The 20,030-nt window shown below is 38.3% G+C and overlaps 2 protein-coding genes across 4 annotated transcripts in view; one reads left to right on the top strand and one right to left on the bottom strand.

The window, feature by feature from the left end:
- Positions 1–20,030, bottom strand: part of LOC308703298 (uncharacterized protein) — a 320,767-nt gene that overhangs the window by 19,260 nt on the left and 281,477 nt on the right. The window lies entirely within an intron of this gene.
- LOC308703313 (uncharacterized protein) overlaps positions 17,526–20,030 on the top strand; it is a 33,488-nt gene continuing 30,983 nt past the window's right edge. The window contains exons 1-2 of one of the 3 annotated variants that reach the window (XM_081386682.1): positions 17,526–17,577; positions 19,283–19,422. In XM_081386682.1, coding sequence (XP_081242808.1) covers positions 19,365–19,422 — 58 coding nt within the window. In that variant the 5' untranslated portion in view covers positions 17,526–17,577; positions 19,283–19,364. Of the gene's footprint in view, positions 17,597–19,136; positions 19,423–20,030 lie in introns of all 3 variants that reach the window. The other 2 variants (XM_081386681.1, XM_081386680.1) reach the window with 2 other exon arrangements.

The raw sequence follows: 20,030 nt of genomic DNA, 5'->3' as shown, positions 1-20,030 counted from the left end.
GGCGTTCCCTCTCGGGAGCATGTAGTGTGTTGCGCATGAGCATTTTTTCAAAAAGTGGAGAGGGCGGTTCTTATCTAAAATTCGGAAAGATCCTCCGCTATACCTTTAAACATCGCATCAATTTTTAAATATTGCTGATTACTTACAAAGCACTGAATGGTTTAGCTCCGCAGTACTTGAGCGAGCTCTTAACGCATTATAGTCCTTCACATCTATTGCGATCTCAAAATTCCAGCCAGTTGATAATACCTAGAATATCAAAATCGACTGCTGGCAGTAGATCCTTTTCCTATTTAGCACCAAAACTTTGGAACAATCTTCCTAACATTGTATGGGAAGCAGACACACTCTGTCAGTTCAAAGCCAGATTGAAGACACATCTCTTTGACCTAGCATTCACATAATACATTATAGACTTCTATAATTCAATTAGTTAGGCTAATATGCAGTTAGGCTGCATATATTAGGTCAGCCGGAACCGGGAACACTTCCCATAAATCCTGATGTACTCGTTACATCATAAGAAGGATGGCGTCTACGCTAATTTTAGTCTCTCTGTTTATCCCGAGGTTTACCGCAGTCTGCCGTATCCAGGCCGTATCCAGATCTGATGAAGGACCAGCGCCAGGACACGACGACAACGCAGTCCTGAAATGTACACTAGCCTCTCCCCTATGAAGGCCTTCCCTTTACCTCTATACAGAAAAAACATTGTAGGGATAATTCCGGTTCGCGTGGCTATGCAGACTTTTTTATGAGGATTGATTTGTAAAGTTCTACACGCCTGCACAAATATATATATATATATTCAAACGCGCATACCTATCAAGCGAACACGTGATGCTCATTTGCGCGCCGCCTGCGTTTTCATGGGTTTGCTTTCTTGAGATTTGCGCAGAGAAAACGAATAATCGTTTGCACCTTCGAACCTATTTCAGGGAGTGCATTCTCAAAACACTAGCCACTTTTTTTGGGCAGCCAGAGCGTGTTAAGGGTTTTCTCTTAGAACGGTGTCATGTTAGCGGCTCCTAAGTTAAAGGGACACTCCACCGGAAAGATGAATGTGTATTTAAAATAGGTAATTTATGTAGATTCGGCTTTTGCGTTCTACAGTCGCCATTCATCATGTTTACTGTGGTGAGCAGGATGAGGCAGAGGGCTGCGGGAGAACGGCGCGAGGCCGGTGGCGTGATTACTGAGACGCGCCGGGTCTCGCATCTCTCACGGAGGTTCGGGAATTTTCTTAGCAATGTTAAAACTCACATCAACCGATCACTTGTTTAGCGTTCATGTAAACACTACATTCAGATTCACCGATCGGAATGAATTCAGTTAGATTGAAACAAAAGGTGAGCATGTAAACAATGAATGGCGACCGCAGAACGCAAAAGCTGAATCCCGGACATTTTGGACGATCTCGACGGCCGGACATGTCCGGGAAAAAGTGTATGGTAACCCCTACTACTCAGCTTTCTTCGTCCATGTTTTCTGCAGGTTTCTGCTGGTGAAATCAAACGCACTGCACTGATCTGTGATAGGTCTGTTAGATCATTAGCTCCAACCCCCTATGGGCGGGTTTGAAAGGGTGGGAACTAGTGCTTGTGGTCTTAACAGAAATCCCCCCCCCCCTTACACTTCCTCCTACAATGACGCAAAATGGCCATTTTTGCGTCATTGTAGGAGGAAGTGTAAAGAGGTAAATACAGATTTCTCTCGTCTCAGGGGAAAATGAGAAAATGTTGCACGACCATTCAATAGTATGACTGGGTTTCTAACATTGCAAAGCTTAATGCAAATAGGTGGAGTGTTCCTTTAATGACTAATCTTCGCAACTTCACTGTAACGCTAATTTCTATTATCACTGTTATGCTGCTTTTAAACAATCCGTACTGTTAAAAGCGCTATATAAATGAAGGTAACTTGACTTGACTTGACACACACACACGCACACATGCAAACATACATACTTAGACATTCAAGGCTCCTCAAAATGTTTCCACATTCCACATCTCTGTTTAAATGATACAGTTTCAGGTTTTCTTTATAGTTACTCTTTACAGAAGATGAGTGTTCATTTAAAAGACCAATGAGAACATTTCAGTATCAAACTCTCACAATTTTATAGCCTCATAATTGTCTCACAATGTTGAAATTTTGTTGCATCATTTATTGCTTATATTTTTGCCTCATAGTTGTGTCAGTTATTTACAGTATGCACTGTAACTGTTTCTCTACATTCATGTTAATTCATTGTCATTTCCATCACCACACACATAAAAAAAAATGTTTTTAAAGTTCTCATCACACAATTTATGAGATCATGCTCTATTTAAAATAAAAAGTAAAGTTATTTATTTTCTAATAAGCTCTTACCCAAACCAATATTAAATTTAAGAGTGTGACACAGGTGTACAGTTCAGCTTTGGTCCTTAGGGCAGTTAATTTATCTAATTGACAAATGTATAATTATTGTACATTGTAGAAAAACTGATAAAAATAGTTACAAAAATGATCTCTGAGACTATTCTTGAGTGGCATAAGTTGTTCACTTTTTAAATAACAGCTGTATATAGAGATGTGGTGGAAATGACATTTGTTCATTGCAAGTCAGAATTTTTTTTTAAATATTAACAATTTCTCTTGTAATCTAAGTTTGTCCTCTTATAGACCTTAAAACTAGACAAATTATTTAAACTAATGAGACTGTGTTACAGGACTTTTGAAGACGTTTTTTTATTTTTTTTTATTCAACTTCACAAGGCTAAAGAAGCCCCTAGTTTAAGAAACGCCCATATAGCCATGCATGGTCAATGCATATATTGCAGTAGGCTATATTGAAAAATATAAGCACTAGTTTCCCATATGGAAATGTATTAGGTAATACAATATATTCCCATATGTTTGTTCCAAAAGGGTGAAATGACAAGATTCTTTATTGCTTTTTTATTGAATGTTGTACACCTCCCCATCTCAACAAACTTTCAAGACTATCAAGTTTATAAATGACCAACTTCTAAAAACATATTGGTGTCTTTGTAAAGATGGGTTGGAGGCTAGAGCCGAGAGGTCAGACCGGTCTCGCTGTGATTCATGGGTTCACCCGAACAGCTTCTATCGTGTTTCGGTGAGGAGTCAGGACCTTATACTGTCTATGGTCAGGACTGGCGCAGTTATCGCATTGGTGGATGGGCTGGGCTGGACTGGACGAGAGATGGCAGAAGGAAGTGACGGTTCAGGAAGTGATTCAGGAGAGATGGATGTAGGTGGCGGGAGTTATGGAAATTGGAATACAGCAGGTAGGACAAATAAGCGTAAAAAGAGCGTAAAATCAGATGGGTGTGATAGTGACGGGAGAGGAAATGTAACAGAAAGGAAGAGAGAGGATTTCAACATAATCGTAAAACTTGCGCAAGAGGGGGCTTCATTCGGCAATTGGAATCCAATACAGCTAACTAAATCCATAAGTAAAGAAATCGGGGAGGTAAGGAGTGCTAAAATATTGCGAGATGGATCATTAATAATTATATGTAAGGATGGAGAACAACAAGGAAAAGCAATTAAAATTAATAAAATAAATGGCAAGAAAGTGCATTGTTCTCTGATGAATGACAGAAAATGGGTCAGAGGAGTAATTACAGGGATTCCGGTAAATGTAACAGCAGAGGATATTAAAGGAAATGTAACAAATGCAAAAGTGAGTGAAGCCAGACGTCTTAAAGCAAACAGAAATTGGATTAGAAGTGATAGTCTTTCTGTACTAGTCACATTTGATGAGAAAAGACTCCCGGAAAAGATTCTTATTGGATATATGTGTTATGAAGTGAGGCCCTATGTTTACCCACCTCTTAGATGTTTTAAATGTCAGAGGTTCGGACATGTAGCATCCGTGTGCAAGGGAAAGCAAACATGTGGTAGATGCGGTGGAAACCACGAGTATGGCAAATGTGCAGAGGGAACGAAGTTAAAGTGCTGTAATTGTGGAGGAGAACATAGCTCAGCTTACCGTGGTTGCGAGGTTAGTAAAAGAGCGGAAGAGGTGCAGCGAATCAAGACTACTCAGGGAATAAGCTACGCAGAGGCAGCAAGGAAGGTTTCAGGAGACGCGCAGGTGATAAGGCAAAGTGACACTAGAAATCAAGACGTAGTGAAATGTGGAGGATGTAATAGGTTGAAGGAGGAAACTTTGATTGTGAACAAGAATGATTTTGTATTCTTTATGGCAGATGTAGTCAACTGTTCAGCACAGACAAAAAGCCGAAATGAGAGGATAAAGATTATTGTCAAATCAGCTGAGAAGTACCTTGATGTGAGAGGGCTGCTCTGGGAAACAGTTAAAGACATTCTTAATGAAGATAATCAGCCATCTCAGTAATGTGTTGGATCATCTTAATGGTGTTACAGTTTTTTTCAATTGCTTACACACTAAAATTAGAACTTTCCCACAATTAGCAAAACTTTACACTCAAGGAGCAAAACACCGGCCTAGATTTGCACAACTGTAAGCACATTGTCAACTTCACACTTTTTGCAAAACATTACACACAGTGATTTGCAAAACACTAAACACACTTGTATGCATTTGACACAGAAATTTATCATGATGTCATTTCCTTGCAATTTCAAAGCAAAGGCTTTCAAATGAGCACACCCATGAACCAATTGGTTAAACACAGGCACCAGGTGTGCACACACACTGGTGCTTAATTGTAGACACACCAATCAGGTTAAAGCACTATAAAAAGGCAACAGGTAAGTTCACCTGTCTTCAACAAAAATGGATGGTGTCAGAGGAAGAGGGAGAGTGCGGATGAGAGGGGGAATCCAGAGAGTACCAGGTGGAGGAAGAGGGAGAGGGAGAGGGAGAGGGAGAGGGAGAGGGAGAGGGAGAGGGAGAGGGAGAGGGAGAGGGAGAGGGAGAGGAAGAGGAAGAGGGAGAGGAAGACCTGGAGGAGGGGTAGGACATGCACAAAGAAGAAGACAACCAAATCTGTGTAATGAAATTCGTGCTACAATTGTGGACCATGTAATAAACCACGGACTAACACTGAGGGAGGCTGGATTGAGAGTACAGCCTAACCTAAGCAGGTACACAGTGGCATCAATAGTTCGGACATTTCGTCAAGAGCACAGGTGAGAAACTTCTCTTCAGTCAACAGAAAATCCATTGCTTACTGCATGTACTATATCAACAGTACTGTATATGTACTCTATATTTTGGTACTGTATATATTCCTGTGTATCATTTTACAGTAAGCTGTGTATTTTGTTTGGCCAACATAGGATTGAACGTCGTGAACACCAAGGAGGAAGGGGCCCCATATTCACACAGGAGCAAGAGAGAGAGATCATAAACCTCGTTTTGGCCAATAATGCAATCAGACTTCGAGAAATTCAAGCCCATATTGTCAATGATCACCTAATTTTCAATAATGTCCAACAGGTCTCTCTGTCAACAATAGCCCGTATCCTTAAAAAACACCAAGTTGTGATGAAACAACTGTATAAAGTGCCATTTGAAAGAAATTCAGACAGGGTGAAAGTCCTGCGGCGTGAATATGTGGTGGTACGTTTTGTTCACTGACTGTAGTATTGTGTACTGCAAACATAACCTTTTTACTGTACATGTAATTTTACTGTATAGCAGACCTACAGTATACTGATCTACACAATGTGATCTTTTGCTGTATTTCAGAGAGTTTTGCAAATGGATGCGGAGGAAGTCCCACATGAGTTTATTTACAGTGATGAGGCTGGATTTAACCTGACAACAGTACGAAGAAGGGGAAGAAACATCATCGGCCACAGGGCTATTGTCAATGTACCAGGGCAACGTGGGGGTAACATTACCCTTTGTGCTGCCATTACACAGAATGGGGTCCTCCACCGCCATGCCAACTTGGGTCCTTACAACACTGAACTCATTCTTACATTTTTAGACAGATTACACAATATCATCACAGCAGCAAACCAAAGGGACCAGATGCAATACATTGTCATCTGGGACAATGTAGCTTTCCATCGTTCTGCTCTGGTCCAAAACTGGTTTCAACAACACCCACAATTCACAGTTCAATACCTACCACCATACTCCCCCTTCCTGAACCCCATCGAGGAGTTCTTCTCAACATGGCGGTGGAAGGTTTATGATCTCCGGCCCTATGTCCAGATGCCCCTCATTCAAGCTATGGAGGAAGCATGTAATCAAATTGAACCAGCATCCATACAAGGGTGGATTCGTCACTCAAAAAGATTCTTCCCACGTTGCCTTGCAAATGAAAATATAGCCTGTGATGTTGACGAAGCCCTGTGGCCAGATCCAGCTAGGCGGAGAGATGTTTAGTTTTTTTTTTTTTGTTGTTGTTTTTTCGGTACTGAACTGGATATGTAATTTGTTACAGTATTACTGTAAGCTTAGAGTACAATGGTATGTTCAGTAATAATATATGAAAACTGGAAAATGTTTTATGAATATTTGTTCAGTATTGACTGACTTGAGTACATGAAAATAAATTATTTTCATCAGTCTGCACAATTGGTGTCATGTGGTGTTGGTGAATTTATTTTTACACTTTCTGTGTAAATGCTAAAAGTGTTTTAGGTTGAGCACAGGAGTGTTAAACTGATTCAAACAGAGTCAGACCATATGATGGTTGTGTTTATGTTATGACAACAAAATAAGGTTTTTATAAGACATTGTATAGTTTTGACAAAAGTGTTTCATTTTGCAAATGATCTGAGGTGTTGTGCTACTTTGGTGTAGTGTTGTGCTAATTGTGTGAAGGGTTTTGAAAAACCGGGCCCTGTTTTCAAAATTGTGCTTAAGCAATTGAAAAAAACTGTAATTCTACTCCAGTGGAATGCGAGAAGCTTAATTTCAAATGGCCAAGAGTTTAAAAAGTATATTGATAAGTTGGAAGAGAAACCTGATGTTATTTGTATACAGGAGACATGGTTAAAGTCACAGTTGGATTTTACTATAAAGGGATATATTGTTAGGAGAGATAGAGAATCTGGCAGAGGGGGAGGTGTGGTGACATTCATACAAAATGGAATGAGTTATAAGGTAATACCATAGACTGTAAAAAATATGGACAAAGCGTCTGTGACGTCACCCATAGACTTTCTGAAGAACGGTTTTGAAGCCGTTTATGGGGGGTATGGGCGGCGCCATCTTGGAAAATCTTGGGAAATCCTAACCCCGCCCACCTTCTAACGCAGCGCGCGTCACTCAGCTCGCTCTGCTACTCCGGTTATCTCTGTGTATATTTTAGGCAACGAAATATGTTATAAAACACCATACTAACTCTTTTCGTTTTTTATTTAAAGAAATCATAAACATTATAGCCACACAAATGTGGTTCAGGCAACGCATATTGATTATATTCACTGCACATAACGTTTGCCTATTTATAAAAAAACAAAATATAAAACACAAACCTGCCTCTTTTCGGTTTAAATATAATATAAAAATATTAAACATTTTAATATGGTCCAGGCAATATGTGCATTTGTACTAAACAACAGATTTTGCAGTAAACAACATATAGATCATCTTCGTTGTGTTAAAATTTAAAATGACAAAACTCAACCAAGTCTCTTTTTGTTAAATTTCAGTTTTATCAATATTAGCCATTATAAAAGTATAAGTAAAAGATATAAAAAGCTATACAAATAAAGCAAACAATTCAGTCAAACACACAAAGTCAGCGCTCTAGTCTAACCATACAACGGTAAAGTTAAATAGCTTAAGTTATGAAACTTCCCCTCAGCCAAAACGATTGGCCAGGGAACAAATTATAGTTTCACGAGACCAAAAATCGCCCGTTAGATATGCACAAGACGAATTATATCTCATGTTTAACCACTACAGAGACCCCAGGGTCAGCGGCGAACGACTAGCCGAGGAAACAGAAAATGGGTCAGAGGAGTAATTACAGGGATTCCGGTAAATGTAACAGCAGAGGATATTAAAGGAAATGTAACAAATGCAAAAGTGAGTGAAGCCAGACGTCTTAAAGCAAACAGAAATTGGATTAGAAGTGATAGTCTTTCTGTACTAGTCACATTTGATGAGAAAAGACTCCCGGAAAAGATTCTTATTGGAAATATGTGTTATGAAGTGAGGCCCTATGTTCCCCCACCTCTTAGATTCAAAGGCTGTTCCAGGCGGGGTACATGAACGCCGAGCGCCCGGTCATCATCGCTGGATCTCACAACTGGATAAAATTTTCATAAATCTTTAAATAAACCACAGATTTGAGCTTTAAATAACTACATTCTCACCTAAAAAACTCTTAAAACTACATTTCATGATACAGAAACAGTAGTATTATATTTCAACTGTGTTAAAAAATGGCGCTTCTTATGTTGTCATTCTCCTTGGCGCAGCCTAAGCTGTCAATCAAGCTGTCAATCAAAGTTAACCACGCCCTTATTTGTCATACATTTTATATCTAAATACTATCTAAACTAACGAGTTAGAAAAAAATTCACTACCCTCGCCGTTGTCAGGCACTCGGAACCTATCGAAAAAAACAATAAAAGTCCATGGGACCAACCTGTAAAAACATGAATTTATGCTGTGAAAACGGACATTTTAACATGGGGGCTATGGACATTTGCTCCCTTTTGGGACCTTCCCCTAGCGGATTTTCGATGTATTGCAGTTTTTCGCACTTCCGGGTAGGCTTCATTTTTCAGATGAGAATGTTGCCCCTTGGGTAATACGTATAAGCACAGAGCATGAATCAATTACAGTTAAGGTATGGACTAGGGGTGTCGCAATATACCGGTGTTGACGATAATCGTGATATTCAAAGCATGAAATATCGACATCGTGTTAATTTAGAGCAATACAATATACCGGTATTGGCGATATTGGCGTTTTCTAGACGCAGCGCTCGTCCGTGCTAGAGTGAAACACTCTGTCCACACCCGAAAAAATTCTGTATGAGTGTACACACACCGGTGGCCGCGGCGCCCAGCAACGGCTCAGGACCGTGTTCAAAATCTTGCCGCGACACAGAGCGCAGAAAAAAAGTGTTCAGATCACAGACTCAGCAACTATTGTATTTAATTGTACAGTATAATCATAACATAGTACAGACATTATCTCAATTCCATAATGTCCTTAAACATAATGATATTGCTGGCCATAAACTGAGAAAGTGCGTGTCCGGTGTGCGATACCTCGAGTTGTCATAGACGCGACGCGGCTATTAGTCATCATGGAATGGGAAACGTGACATTAACTGTTAACAGGGGGTTTCTGTGTTCAAATATTTGATAAAGGGTGATTATTAAAATTAAGAACCCCGTTTTCTTTACTCATCTTATTTTTGTATTTGTATTTGCACTTGATTTTTTTATTCAAATCTGCTATCTGCATGACTTTATTGGCGCCAGTGCAACAACAGGTTTAAAAGCTTTTCAGTTCTTCAGGAAACCTTCAGACAGTGTTTGGCTTCAGTTTGAAACCAGATAAACTTCACATGCTTGTCTTCCTACACAAAAATTTGCCATAGATTGAGTACGCAAGAAGTAAAAATGCATGTGCCTTGTGTTTATCAGTATCCTTATGTTTGTTGGGTAAAAAAGAAAAACTATATAAACAAAGTAAAAATTAATTTGACTGATAACTACACCCCCCCCCCCCCCCATCCCACTAAACATTGGACGTCGGATAGACGTGCAGATCATGTCTATATTGGGTCCGTCGGTCCATGACCAATTCTGGACATCTATTCGACGTCCAAACTAGGTCCACTATTTGGACGTCCAACCATGACCCAACTTGGACGTCATTTTGACGTTCAACATTGGACCTTTGAACTGGGTAATTTTTTTCGACGTCCAAACTAGGTCCACTATTTGGACGTCCAACCATGACCCAACTTGGACGTCATATTGACGTTCAACATTGGACCTTTGAACTGGGTTTTTTTTTTTTTGGACGTCATTTGGACGTCTATGACAGGTGCAGGAAATTTACATGATTATTATTTTTTTAAACGCAATAAACGCCATTTAAAAAAAAAAAGAGTTTGTCATGTCATTTTGCTGTGTACTGAACCTATTCGCTCCATCCACGTTTCATACCAAATCTCTATTTCCTTGTTTAAAATGCGCCGAACCTATTTTTAGCCTAAACGCGATATATCCTCTGGACTAATCAGAATTATCTCACTCTCTCTCGCTCTCTCACCCTCAAATCACTCGCGCGTATCGCGCCAGACGCTCAATTCGCCTCATTCGCTCGTCCGCGCCGCGCTGCGCTAAACGCCTCATTCGCGCATTATCAACATGATTACAGTTTTTTCCAATTGCTAAACGACAGTGTGCACAACTGGAGCTACATGTGCAAAACTCTAACTACAGTCTGCACTACCAACAGTCACCTGAGCTAAACACTTCACATCACCTGCAAAACTCACTCCAAGCAACACAACTCTTAACACATGGCTCAAAACAGGCTCAGTGCAGCCAAACACTGTGCACAACCCTCACTGAGATAACACACACTGTCACTCAGAACACACTGAGAGTAAAATCACTAGCATCAAACACCAATACAGAAAATACAAACTTTTCATCTTTACAGTTTGAACAAGTTCAGTGACTTCATACAAAGTAATATTTTCTTCAAAGAAAAGAGTGACATTCTTTCACATGATTTATTTAAATTTTTAGAACATAACAATTCTTTAAGGTAAATGAAAATGAGCAGTTTGCTTCAATAGTCTGTAGTAATTTACGGAATTACAGTAATGAGAAAAAAAGGTAGAAACTAAAAGTACATACTGTAATTCAAACAAATAATTGAGGGGCTAATCCTGAAATTGCAATCAGCAGTGTTTGAAAAGCACAAGGCTGAAATCTATTCTGTTTTGAATGTGTGGTTCACAGTTTTGACAGCAGTGTGTTAGCATTTGAACAAAGTGCTGTAAATCCACAGTGTTGTGCAGGTTGTGGTTAAAGTCATGGGATAAGTGTGTAGAGTTTTGAAAACTGTGTTCAAGCAATGAAAAACGAACTAGAGTTTGGTCCACATGAACTGCTGCTGTGCAGACTGTAGTTAGAGTTTTGCACATGTGACTCCAGTTGTGCTCACTGTCGTTTAGCAATCGAAAAAAACTGTAATACATATTCGAATAGGCCTACAGATTATTTATAATTATTTAAGATCATTTTCCAAAAACTCCATTGATCGTCTCAGCATCAGGTGATAACTGGAGTGGTGTACAAAGGTGTGATACTCTAGCTCAAACAGTAGAGCATTGGTGCTTGTAATGCTAAGATCACGACTTTGATTCCCAGGGAAAGCAAGTATAAGAGGTGTGTGTGTGTGTGTGTGTGTGTGTGTGTGTGTGTGTGTGTGTGTGTGTGTGTGTGTGTGTGTAGGAGAAGCTGTTTTTTTCTTTTTTTTTTTGAGCGCGTTTTGATTGAGCGCACTGAGCGCGATTATTGTTTGGAAAAGACGCACAGTATCTAATAAAACACACGATCCACAGCAAGCCAACCCCGTCTCCTTCCTTCTTCCCACAAACGAACTTTGGACGGACGTCAACATTAGACGTGCGGAAGACGTCGGAAAAAGACGTCATCTGGCGTCACAGTCTGCACCTTCAAGGGGAGCAAAATTGGACGTGCAAAAACGACGTAGAAAATACGTCGTTTCGACCTGTCTATGCGCAGTGGGATAGATTCTATAGATATCGCGATATATCGATATCGTGAATTCTTTTGGCCACAATAACCGTGGTGACATAATCAATTATTATAATCCCTGTGGGGAATTAAGTCTAGAATCATTAGAGGATGTTGTAGGGGTATTAGATGATAATGTGATATTGTGTGGGGATTTCAATTCACATAGTTCACTTTGGGGTAGCAGTAGGACAGATTTAAATGGTTTAGTGGTTGAGGAATTTATAGATAATCACTGTTTGGTATGTATTAATAATGGGGAAGGAACACGATATAATAGTATGCAAAACACAGAGGCAGCGCTGGATTTAACACTGGTGTCTAGTGAAATAGCAGGTTTAAGCACATGGAATGTGATCAAATACATCACAATAGGAAGTGATCATTATCCTGTGGTAACGAAAATTGGCATAGAAGGTTATTATGAAAAGGGAAAGAAAATTCCTAGATGGAAATTGGGAGATGCTAACTGGGAAGTTTTCCAAAAGATTAGTGCTAATAGATTTTGTAAACTTAAGGAGGAGAATCTGACATATGTAAATATAATTAATAGTAAAATAGTTAAGGAGATTATTCAGTCTGCTGAGGAAACTATTCCTAAGAGTAATGGAACTAAACGGACTAAGAGTGTACCCTGGTGGAATGATAACTGTAGTAAAGCCATAAAGGCCAGGAATAAAGCATTTAGAGAGCTCAAGAAACTTCATTCTCAGGATGCATTGATCCAGTATAAAAGGGCCCAGGCATTAGTGAGGAGGACAATAAGAATACAAAAAAGAACCTTTTGGAGGAAATATTGTAACACTATTGGAAGGGAAGTACAGCTGTCAGATGTGTGGGCAGGGCCGGCGCGTCCATATAGGCGAACTAGGCAATTGCCTAGAGCGGCACTTTTGTAAGGGCGGCAAAATGTGTGCCAATCGGGAATGAACAATTCACAAAATAGGCTATATGATTTGCTGAGCTGCCGCTGCGCCGCCCCGCCCCCTGCTCTCACGAGTCATGAGTCATGACTGAGTGATGGGAAGTTCGGAGCATTACCGACTCTCTTGTTCGATCTCGTTCATCAAAATGAACGAATCTTTATTTGAGTCATTTTGTTAATTTAAGTGGCTTTAAATGTTACACTTTTAACAGCCAAATTCCCCGATCATATCCACCTACGCATATAGTATATGTATATGCTTCCTCTTGGCCAACTAAAGTGTTCCTGCAACGGGAGTGTTCTCAGCGCAGAACAGCGGAGTTTGTATGGACAGAAGTGCATGCCTGAGCTTGTGTTTTGGGTTAAGCTGCGTTGCTTTGACATTGCGGAAAATATAACAATAGAAACAAAATGTAGGCTATTAGCCTTTTTACCCGTTATTATCAATCTAAATTAATCTCGTTTTTAATTTAACTTAATTTCGTTTTTCTTTATTTAAATTTCGTTTTTCTTTATTTAAATTTCGTTTTACTTAATTAAATTTCGTTTTTTATTTATTTAAATGTAAAATTTTGTCTTTTCTTTATTTAAATGTTTTTTTTCTTTATTTAAATTTCGTTTTTTTCTTTAAATTTTACATTTAGTTTTTTCTTTATTTAAATTTTGTTTTTCTTTATTTAAATTTTGTTTTTTCTTTATTGAAATTTTTAATTTTGTTTTTTTCTTTATTGAAATTTTGTTTTTCTTTATTTAAATTTTGTTTTTCTTTATTTAAATCTACCCTTTACTGTGTCAGTAATTTGTTAGTCAGAAAAATATAGACTACCTTAAAGTATTGCTTAATTTAACAGACATGTGTGTGTGCGTTTTATATCACTAGTGCAGCGTGCGTCAAGTAAGCCCTTCCTGCGTGAGGTGCGCCGCTTCCCGCTCGCGTTGTTCTGTAGTTTACTAAAAGTTTATTAATTCTGAACATGTCGCGTCTCGTGTGTCTATCTATATTACACCACCAAATGCGACACTGCACTCCCTTGTGAAGTCGATTGGATGAACGGTTCTCGAAATAATCAAAATGCAAACAGACAGACACATAGAGATTCCTGCCTTTATTAGAGAGAAGAATATGTTCAGCACCCTCTCGAAGCTTTGAAAATTCGATGTTCATTACTACCGAAGCATCGAAGCTCAAAAAATGGTATTCCAACCAGCCCTAGGGGCGGCACAAATGTTTTTCGCCTAGAGCGGCAGAAGTGCACGCGCCGGCCCTGTGTGTGGGGCATGATTAAAAGAATGGGGGGGGATTAGAAGAAATTATGAAATACCAGTGTTGGATACTGGTAACAAATTGGCGGTCAATAATTTAGAAAAGGCAGAACTTCTTGCACAAACATTTGAAAGGGTTCATAGTTCATGTAATCTCACAGATGAGGCTAGGCAGTGTAGAGAGAGAATCATAATGGAGAATCCCAATATAACAGAGAAAAGGGAGATGACAGGAGAGCCGTTGGATCTACCGTTTAATATGTTTGAGTTAAGAAGAGCAATTATGGGTGCTCGTCAGACCACTCCAGGGAAAGATGGTGTATGCTATGGAATGCTGGGACACATGCCAGATAGTGCACTGGACATGGTGTTGGGTTTGTTTAATAAAGTTTGGGATATTGGCCAACTTCCGTTAGATTGGAAACAAGCAATAATAGTGCCCATTCTAAAACCTGGAAAAGATCAGTCAGATCCTTCTAGCTATAGACCTATTGCATTAACGTCACACTTATGCAAAATTATGGAAAGAATGGTCACAGAACGTTTAACGTATTATTTAGAGAGTAAAGCTCTTCTGTACCCATATCAAAGTGGGTTTCGTAGGGGTCGGAATACAATGGACTCAGTATTGTGCTTAGAATCAGACATCAGGAAAGCACAGACTAACAAAGAAATATTGATAGCTGTGTTTTTTGATGTTGAAAAAGCATATGATATGCTCTGGAAGGAAGGATTACTTATTAACCCTTTAGAACCTGAAGCTAAAATAGGTGTTTTTCACATAATTTGATTTTTTTACTGTAAAATTCTAAAACAATGTGCTATCTTCATGTGCAAGGTGTCATCTTTTTCAGAAAAAGATAAGCTTTCAACAAATTACAGTTATTGACCATTATTGTGTGTGGTGAGATTGTAAATAGAATTTAAATAGACAAAAATAAAAAAATGAGAATAAATTTACTGATTTTTATTTAGAAAAAAACAGAAAAAATCATGAACGAAAGAAACTAACGCTTTAAAGTTGAAAAATGAACTATAATACATATATACAAGTCTTTTAGTGACATTGGGATGCACAGTTTTCATTTAGGACACTTTTTTTCATTCACGCACACATAAAAATGCACGCATTTATAGGCACGCGCGCACATACACATGCACTCACTACATGCTTAGATGCGTGAAAGAGTAACGGCCATCCGCCTCCCAAATTTCATTAAAAATCATCCCAATCCCCTCTTCTGCTGTCTAACACATCTTTCGCCATGTATTTGTTCGTTTCTTTTATTATTTTATGCAATCCAAAACACTCTAACCTGCCGCGCCTCGTTTCTCTCTGTTCAAATCCTTCCATCCCGCGCTGTTGTCATTTGCAGACGGGCATAAGACATTACCGTAATAAGCCGTAGGCTATATTGGCGAAAAGCGCATGATGTCTACTTTCAGGAACTATTTGAATTATATTGATAGTGCAAACGGTTGAAGAGTTACAGTGAAATGAAAACAGCTTGGTTGGCTGTGTCGTCGACTACACGTCCGGTTTTTGAAGTTGAAGTCATTATTGGAGGTAGAACATATAATTGGGTTATGAACTTTTTGTTTGACAGGGAAATTCAAGTAAGAGTTGGCTCAGAATACTCCAGTGTATATAAGGTGGAGAATGGCACTCCGCAAGGTAGTGTGTGTAGCCCACTGCTATTCAACATAATGATAAATGACATCTTCTCTCAGCTTGAACAAAGCGTAGGGAAATCCTTGTACGCAGATGATGGGGCTCTGTGGGTAAGAGGCCGTAATGTTTTGCATGTGAGTAAGAAAATGCAAGCTGCAATAGTTGATGTGGAAAAATGGGCAAATAAATGGGGATTCAAATTGTCTGTAGAAAAAACAAAGGTGATTTGCTTTTCAAGGAGGCATAAAGTCACGCCGATTTCCATGAAGTTGTATGAACAACCACTTGAGCTAGTTAAGACAGTTAGATTTCTTGGGGTTTGGTTTGATGAGAAGCTCACATGGAATACTCATTTAGACAAAGTCAAGAACAAATGTAAAAAGGTCATAAATATACTTCGCTGTCTGTCAGGACAAGAGCGGGGAGCAAGTAGAGTAGCCCTACAAAATATATACTGGGCATTAATGAGGTCGGTTTTTGACTATGGATGTATAGCGTACATGTCAGCAGCAGAATCAAATCTTAAGAAGTTGGATGTAATACAAGCTCAGGCTTTGAGAATTTGTAGTGGATCTTTTAAAACTTCTCCTGTATCAGCAATGCAGGTTGAAATGGGAGAAATGCCGTTAGGAATCAGGCGAGTAAAATTAATGATGGCATATTGGGTTAATATCCAGGGGCAATGTGAGTCGCATCCTGCCAAGAGTCTTTTAATAGATTGCTGGGAACACAATAAGACAAATTTCATAAGTTTTGGGTGGATTGGTGATGCAAAGGCAGAAGTCATAGGATTAAGACAATTAGATTACAGCTCTACAGTGATACAGTCTTCAATTCCTCCCTGGTTATTCCCAACACCACGTGTAGATCTAGACAGCAGGAATTGAAGGATATGTCAAAGAAACTTCCTGAAAGCAGAATAGTACAGAATTATTTTGATTTGCATTTTGCAGATTCCATGTTTATATTCACAGATGGTTCCAAAGATCCTGAAACAGGGCGTGCAGGTGCAGCAGTTTACATCCCAGCAAGTGAGTCATATATTAAGAAAAGTATATCGGATCATGTGTCAGTATATTCTACAGAATTGATTGCAATATTATTGGCCCTGCAGTGGATAGAAGATAGGGAAACGAATAATACTGTTATTGCATCTGATAGTTTGTCTGCACTTATGAGTATTAAATCTGGTAAATCATTATTTAGATCCAATATCATCAATGACATATTCCTTATGTTATACAGGATGGAGCTAAAGGGTCTATCCACATGCTTTCTTTGGGTTCCTGCTCATGTCGGTGTGGAGGGGAATGAGAAGGTGGATATGCTGGCCAAAGGATCACTCAAAACTAAACATGTAGACTTAAAAACCCCATTAAATAAAGAAGAAGCCAAGTCAATTATCAGGAACAGTCTGTTTGGCAGGGGTATTGGGATAACAGTGAAACTGGGAGGCATTTATATAATGTACAGAGACAGGTTGGTGCTGGGAGGATGGTGGGCTGGAAACGGAGGGAAGAAAGTTTAATAACTCGTCTGAGAATAGGTCATACAGGTCTAAACCTTTCATTGTATAAAATAGGTAAGCACCCAACTGGGAAATGTACTTATTGTAATCAACCAGAAACAGTGGAACATGTTCTTCTTCAGTGTAGGAAATACAATATTAATAGGGAGCACCTCTATCAGTCACTACGGAAGGCAAAACATCATGACGTCTCATTGTCAGGTCTCTTGGGGAAAACAGCAGGTCAGATAGGCTATACTGTTATATAATTAGGTTTCTTAAAGAAACTGAATTAATGAAAAGAATCTGAGTCTAATAAGTATTTTTTTTTATTATTTTTATTATTATTATTATTATTTTTTTTTTTTTTTTTTTTTGCTTAATCTCTCGTTCCACACTCCAGTCCAGTTGGTGGCGGTAATGCACCGTTAAATAGTTTGCCAACCTCCATTAAACACAAGAAGAAGAAGAAGAAGAAGAAGTTTCAGTGTCGAGTCTTCTGAGGTGAGGACAGCAGTTCACGGTATTTCTCATATTTACTCAACCATCACACACACTTTATACAGTTTGATTAAGCGACAGGCTCATTTCTGTATTGTTTTCATCGATCACAGCGATACTTGTGCGTCTTTTCTGGCGTCTTCCTTCTGAAATAAACATTTAGTGCAGCAGCAGCGAGCATGAGGAGAATATGTTGAGTTCATTCAGACCTGAGCGATGTTGTGTTCGTTTGTGTTTTATTGTCTTATTGTTTTATTAGGATCCCCATTAGCGGCCCATTTAATGGCAGCTAATCTTCCTGGGGTCCTCTTTAAAATATTCACAACATAAAATTACACAAAGCAATAACAACACAAATTACAATCAAGAGAATTCAAACATTACAATTACATTCAAAATATTACCAAGTGAAAGAACATGACAATTTCCAGCTTTCACAAGATCATTTGCAGCAGTGCAAATGTGTGATTGTCTCGATGTTTGGAGTGAGAACTGTTACTGAATGTCAAGAGTTAAGGTTTGAGATCTGTGAGGGGAATCGATCTCAAGTGTTGCTGTTGCCGTTTTCATGTTTAACGTTACCTTTATTTATTATTGTCGACATTTATCTTTGGCAGATTACATTTACTTATCAAAATTGATGTAGACACTATATTGCCCCTGTATGAGTAATGAACGTGGGAAATATCAAATCTATACATGGGAATATGAATATTAATTAAGTTTGGCACAGGAAACGTTACATTTTCTTTATTTTTTAGAGTTTTATGTCAGTTTCTGTACGTATGAGTAACATGTTAATGATGGAATTACTTTATTGCAATAGTTATTATAAAGTCAAACTATATTTAGATTCGCATATTATGTGTTGTAGTTTTTTGCCTTAAGAGGTTCATAAAGAGAGGTTATTTATTTAATTATTTTCTTTTATTATTGATGTTTTATCCATGTTATATTGTGAGAAATAACAGTATTGTCTTTCAATATAGCAGTTTTACAGGCTTTTGTCATGTATCCTGACTCAAATAATGTGTTTCTAACAGCAAACACTCAGAATAAAGTGAGATGATCTGCTGATGATCCTGAATGGCTTGTTGAATGAGTGTTGATAGTCTGAGGCTCATCAATATTAACAGCTCTGCTGAAAACACTCTTTATTTCATGACAATAGTTCCTGTTTTCACCTCATTTATTATGCTGATGTCTTCAGATCTCCTGTAAATTGACACTTAAAGCTCATTTCATTGGTGTCAGCAGACTGAAGGGATTTGTTGGATACTTTGTGTACCTTTTATTTCCTTTTTTATGATTTTGTTCTGTTTTTCTTACCATTATTTATATTTGGAAGAATTAAAATTATTTATATAATATTATTTTCTATATTTCTAGATACCTGTATTTTAATGAAGAAGCAGAATAATGTAAGGATTAGCAATAAAAATAATTAAAATAATGAATTGGCATCAGTTACTGTACGATTAATAGATAGACGGGCATAAATGCTTAGAAGTGTCATTTATTATAAAAACAAACTCAGTGATTTATATTTTTGATTTTGGCAGATTAGCTCCTCCCACTGTAATCACATCATCAGTGAAGCTCCTCCCACTGTAATTCATCATCAGTGAAGCTCCTCCCACTACATTCACATCATCAGTGAAGCTCCTCCCACTGTAATTCTCCAATAAATGCTGTAAATTCCCATCAGCTGCAAGTGAAGACGAGCATCAGAGCATCAGGAAGAGCTGAAATCTGCAAAGACTGAGTTTATTAAAGAGGACAGAGAGAACATGAGTGATCCAGAACCCTGCAGAATGAAACACACTGAAGATCCTGAAGAACAAAGAGGTTGGTGTTTATTCTTCATTCATTCATGATGCTGAAGAACATTCATGTTAGAAACATTCAAGCACTTCATCACATTTAGATAAACAGTTCAACTATGAAACGGTACAGAATGTTTTGGGTTTTTCTTCAGCAAATGGTCAGTAAAGGGAGATTTGAGACATTTTTATATTGATTGTCAACATCAGATCAAGCTAAATACTGTTTTAACTGTTTTATTTTACATTTATTTTATATCTGGTTCCCAAGTAGCAACAACGTTACCAGAATTTTAGTCATTTTCAACAAAGTTTACAAAATATATATTTTTAGGAATAGTCAGTAAACACCAAGTTACTGATAAAGTTATATTTGTAAAATATCACACAAGTTATTCATAGTTATAGAGATTCTTCTTACAGTAACTTTGGTAACAGGGTTGATGAATACAGTCAATGCTACAGTTTGTGTAAAAACAGAGACAATGGATTGAGATTATTTTATTGTCTTCCCATCATGCAGTAGAAAGAGCACAGATGATGTCACTTCCTGTGTGAATTTTATTTTTAAAGGTCCCATATTATATAGCATGAGGAGAATATGTTGAGTTCATTCAGACCTGAGCGATGTTG

This window comes from Scardinius erythrophthalmus (assembly GCF_964197995.2).
Source record: "Scardinius erythrophthalmus genome assembly, chromosome: 1".
NCBI lineage: Eukaryota > Metazoa > Chordata > Actinopteri > Cypriniformes > Leuciscidae > Scardinius > Scardinius erythrophthalmus.
This window is presented reverse-complemented; position numbering and strand designations above follow the sequence as displayed.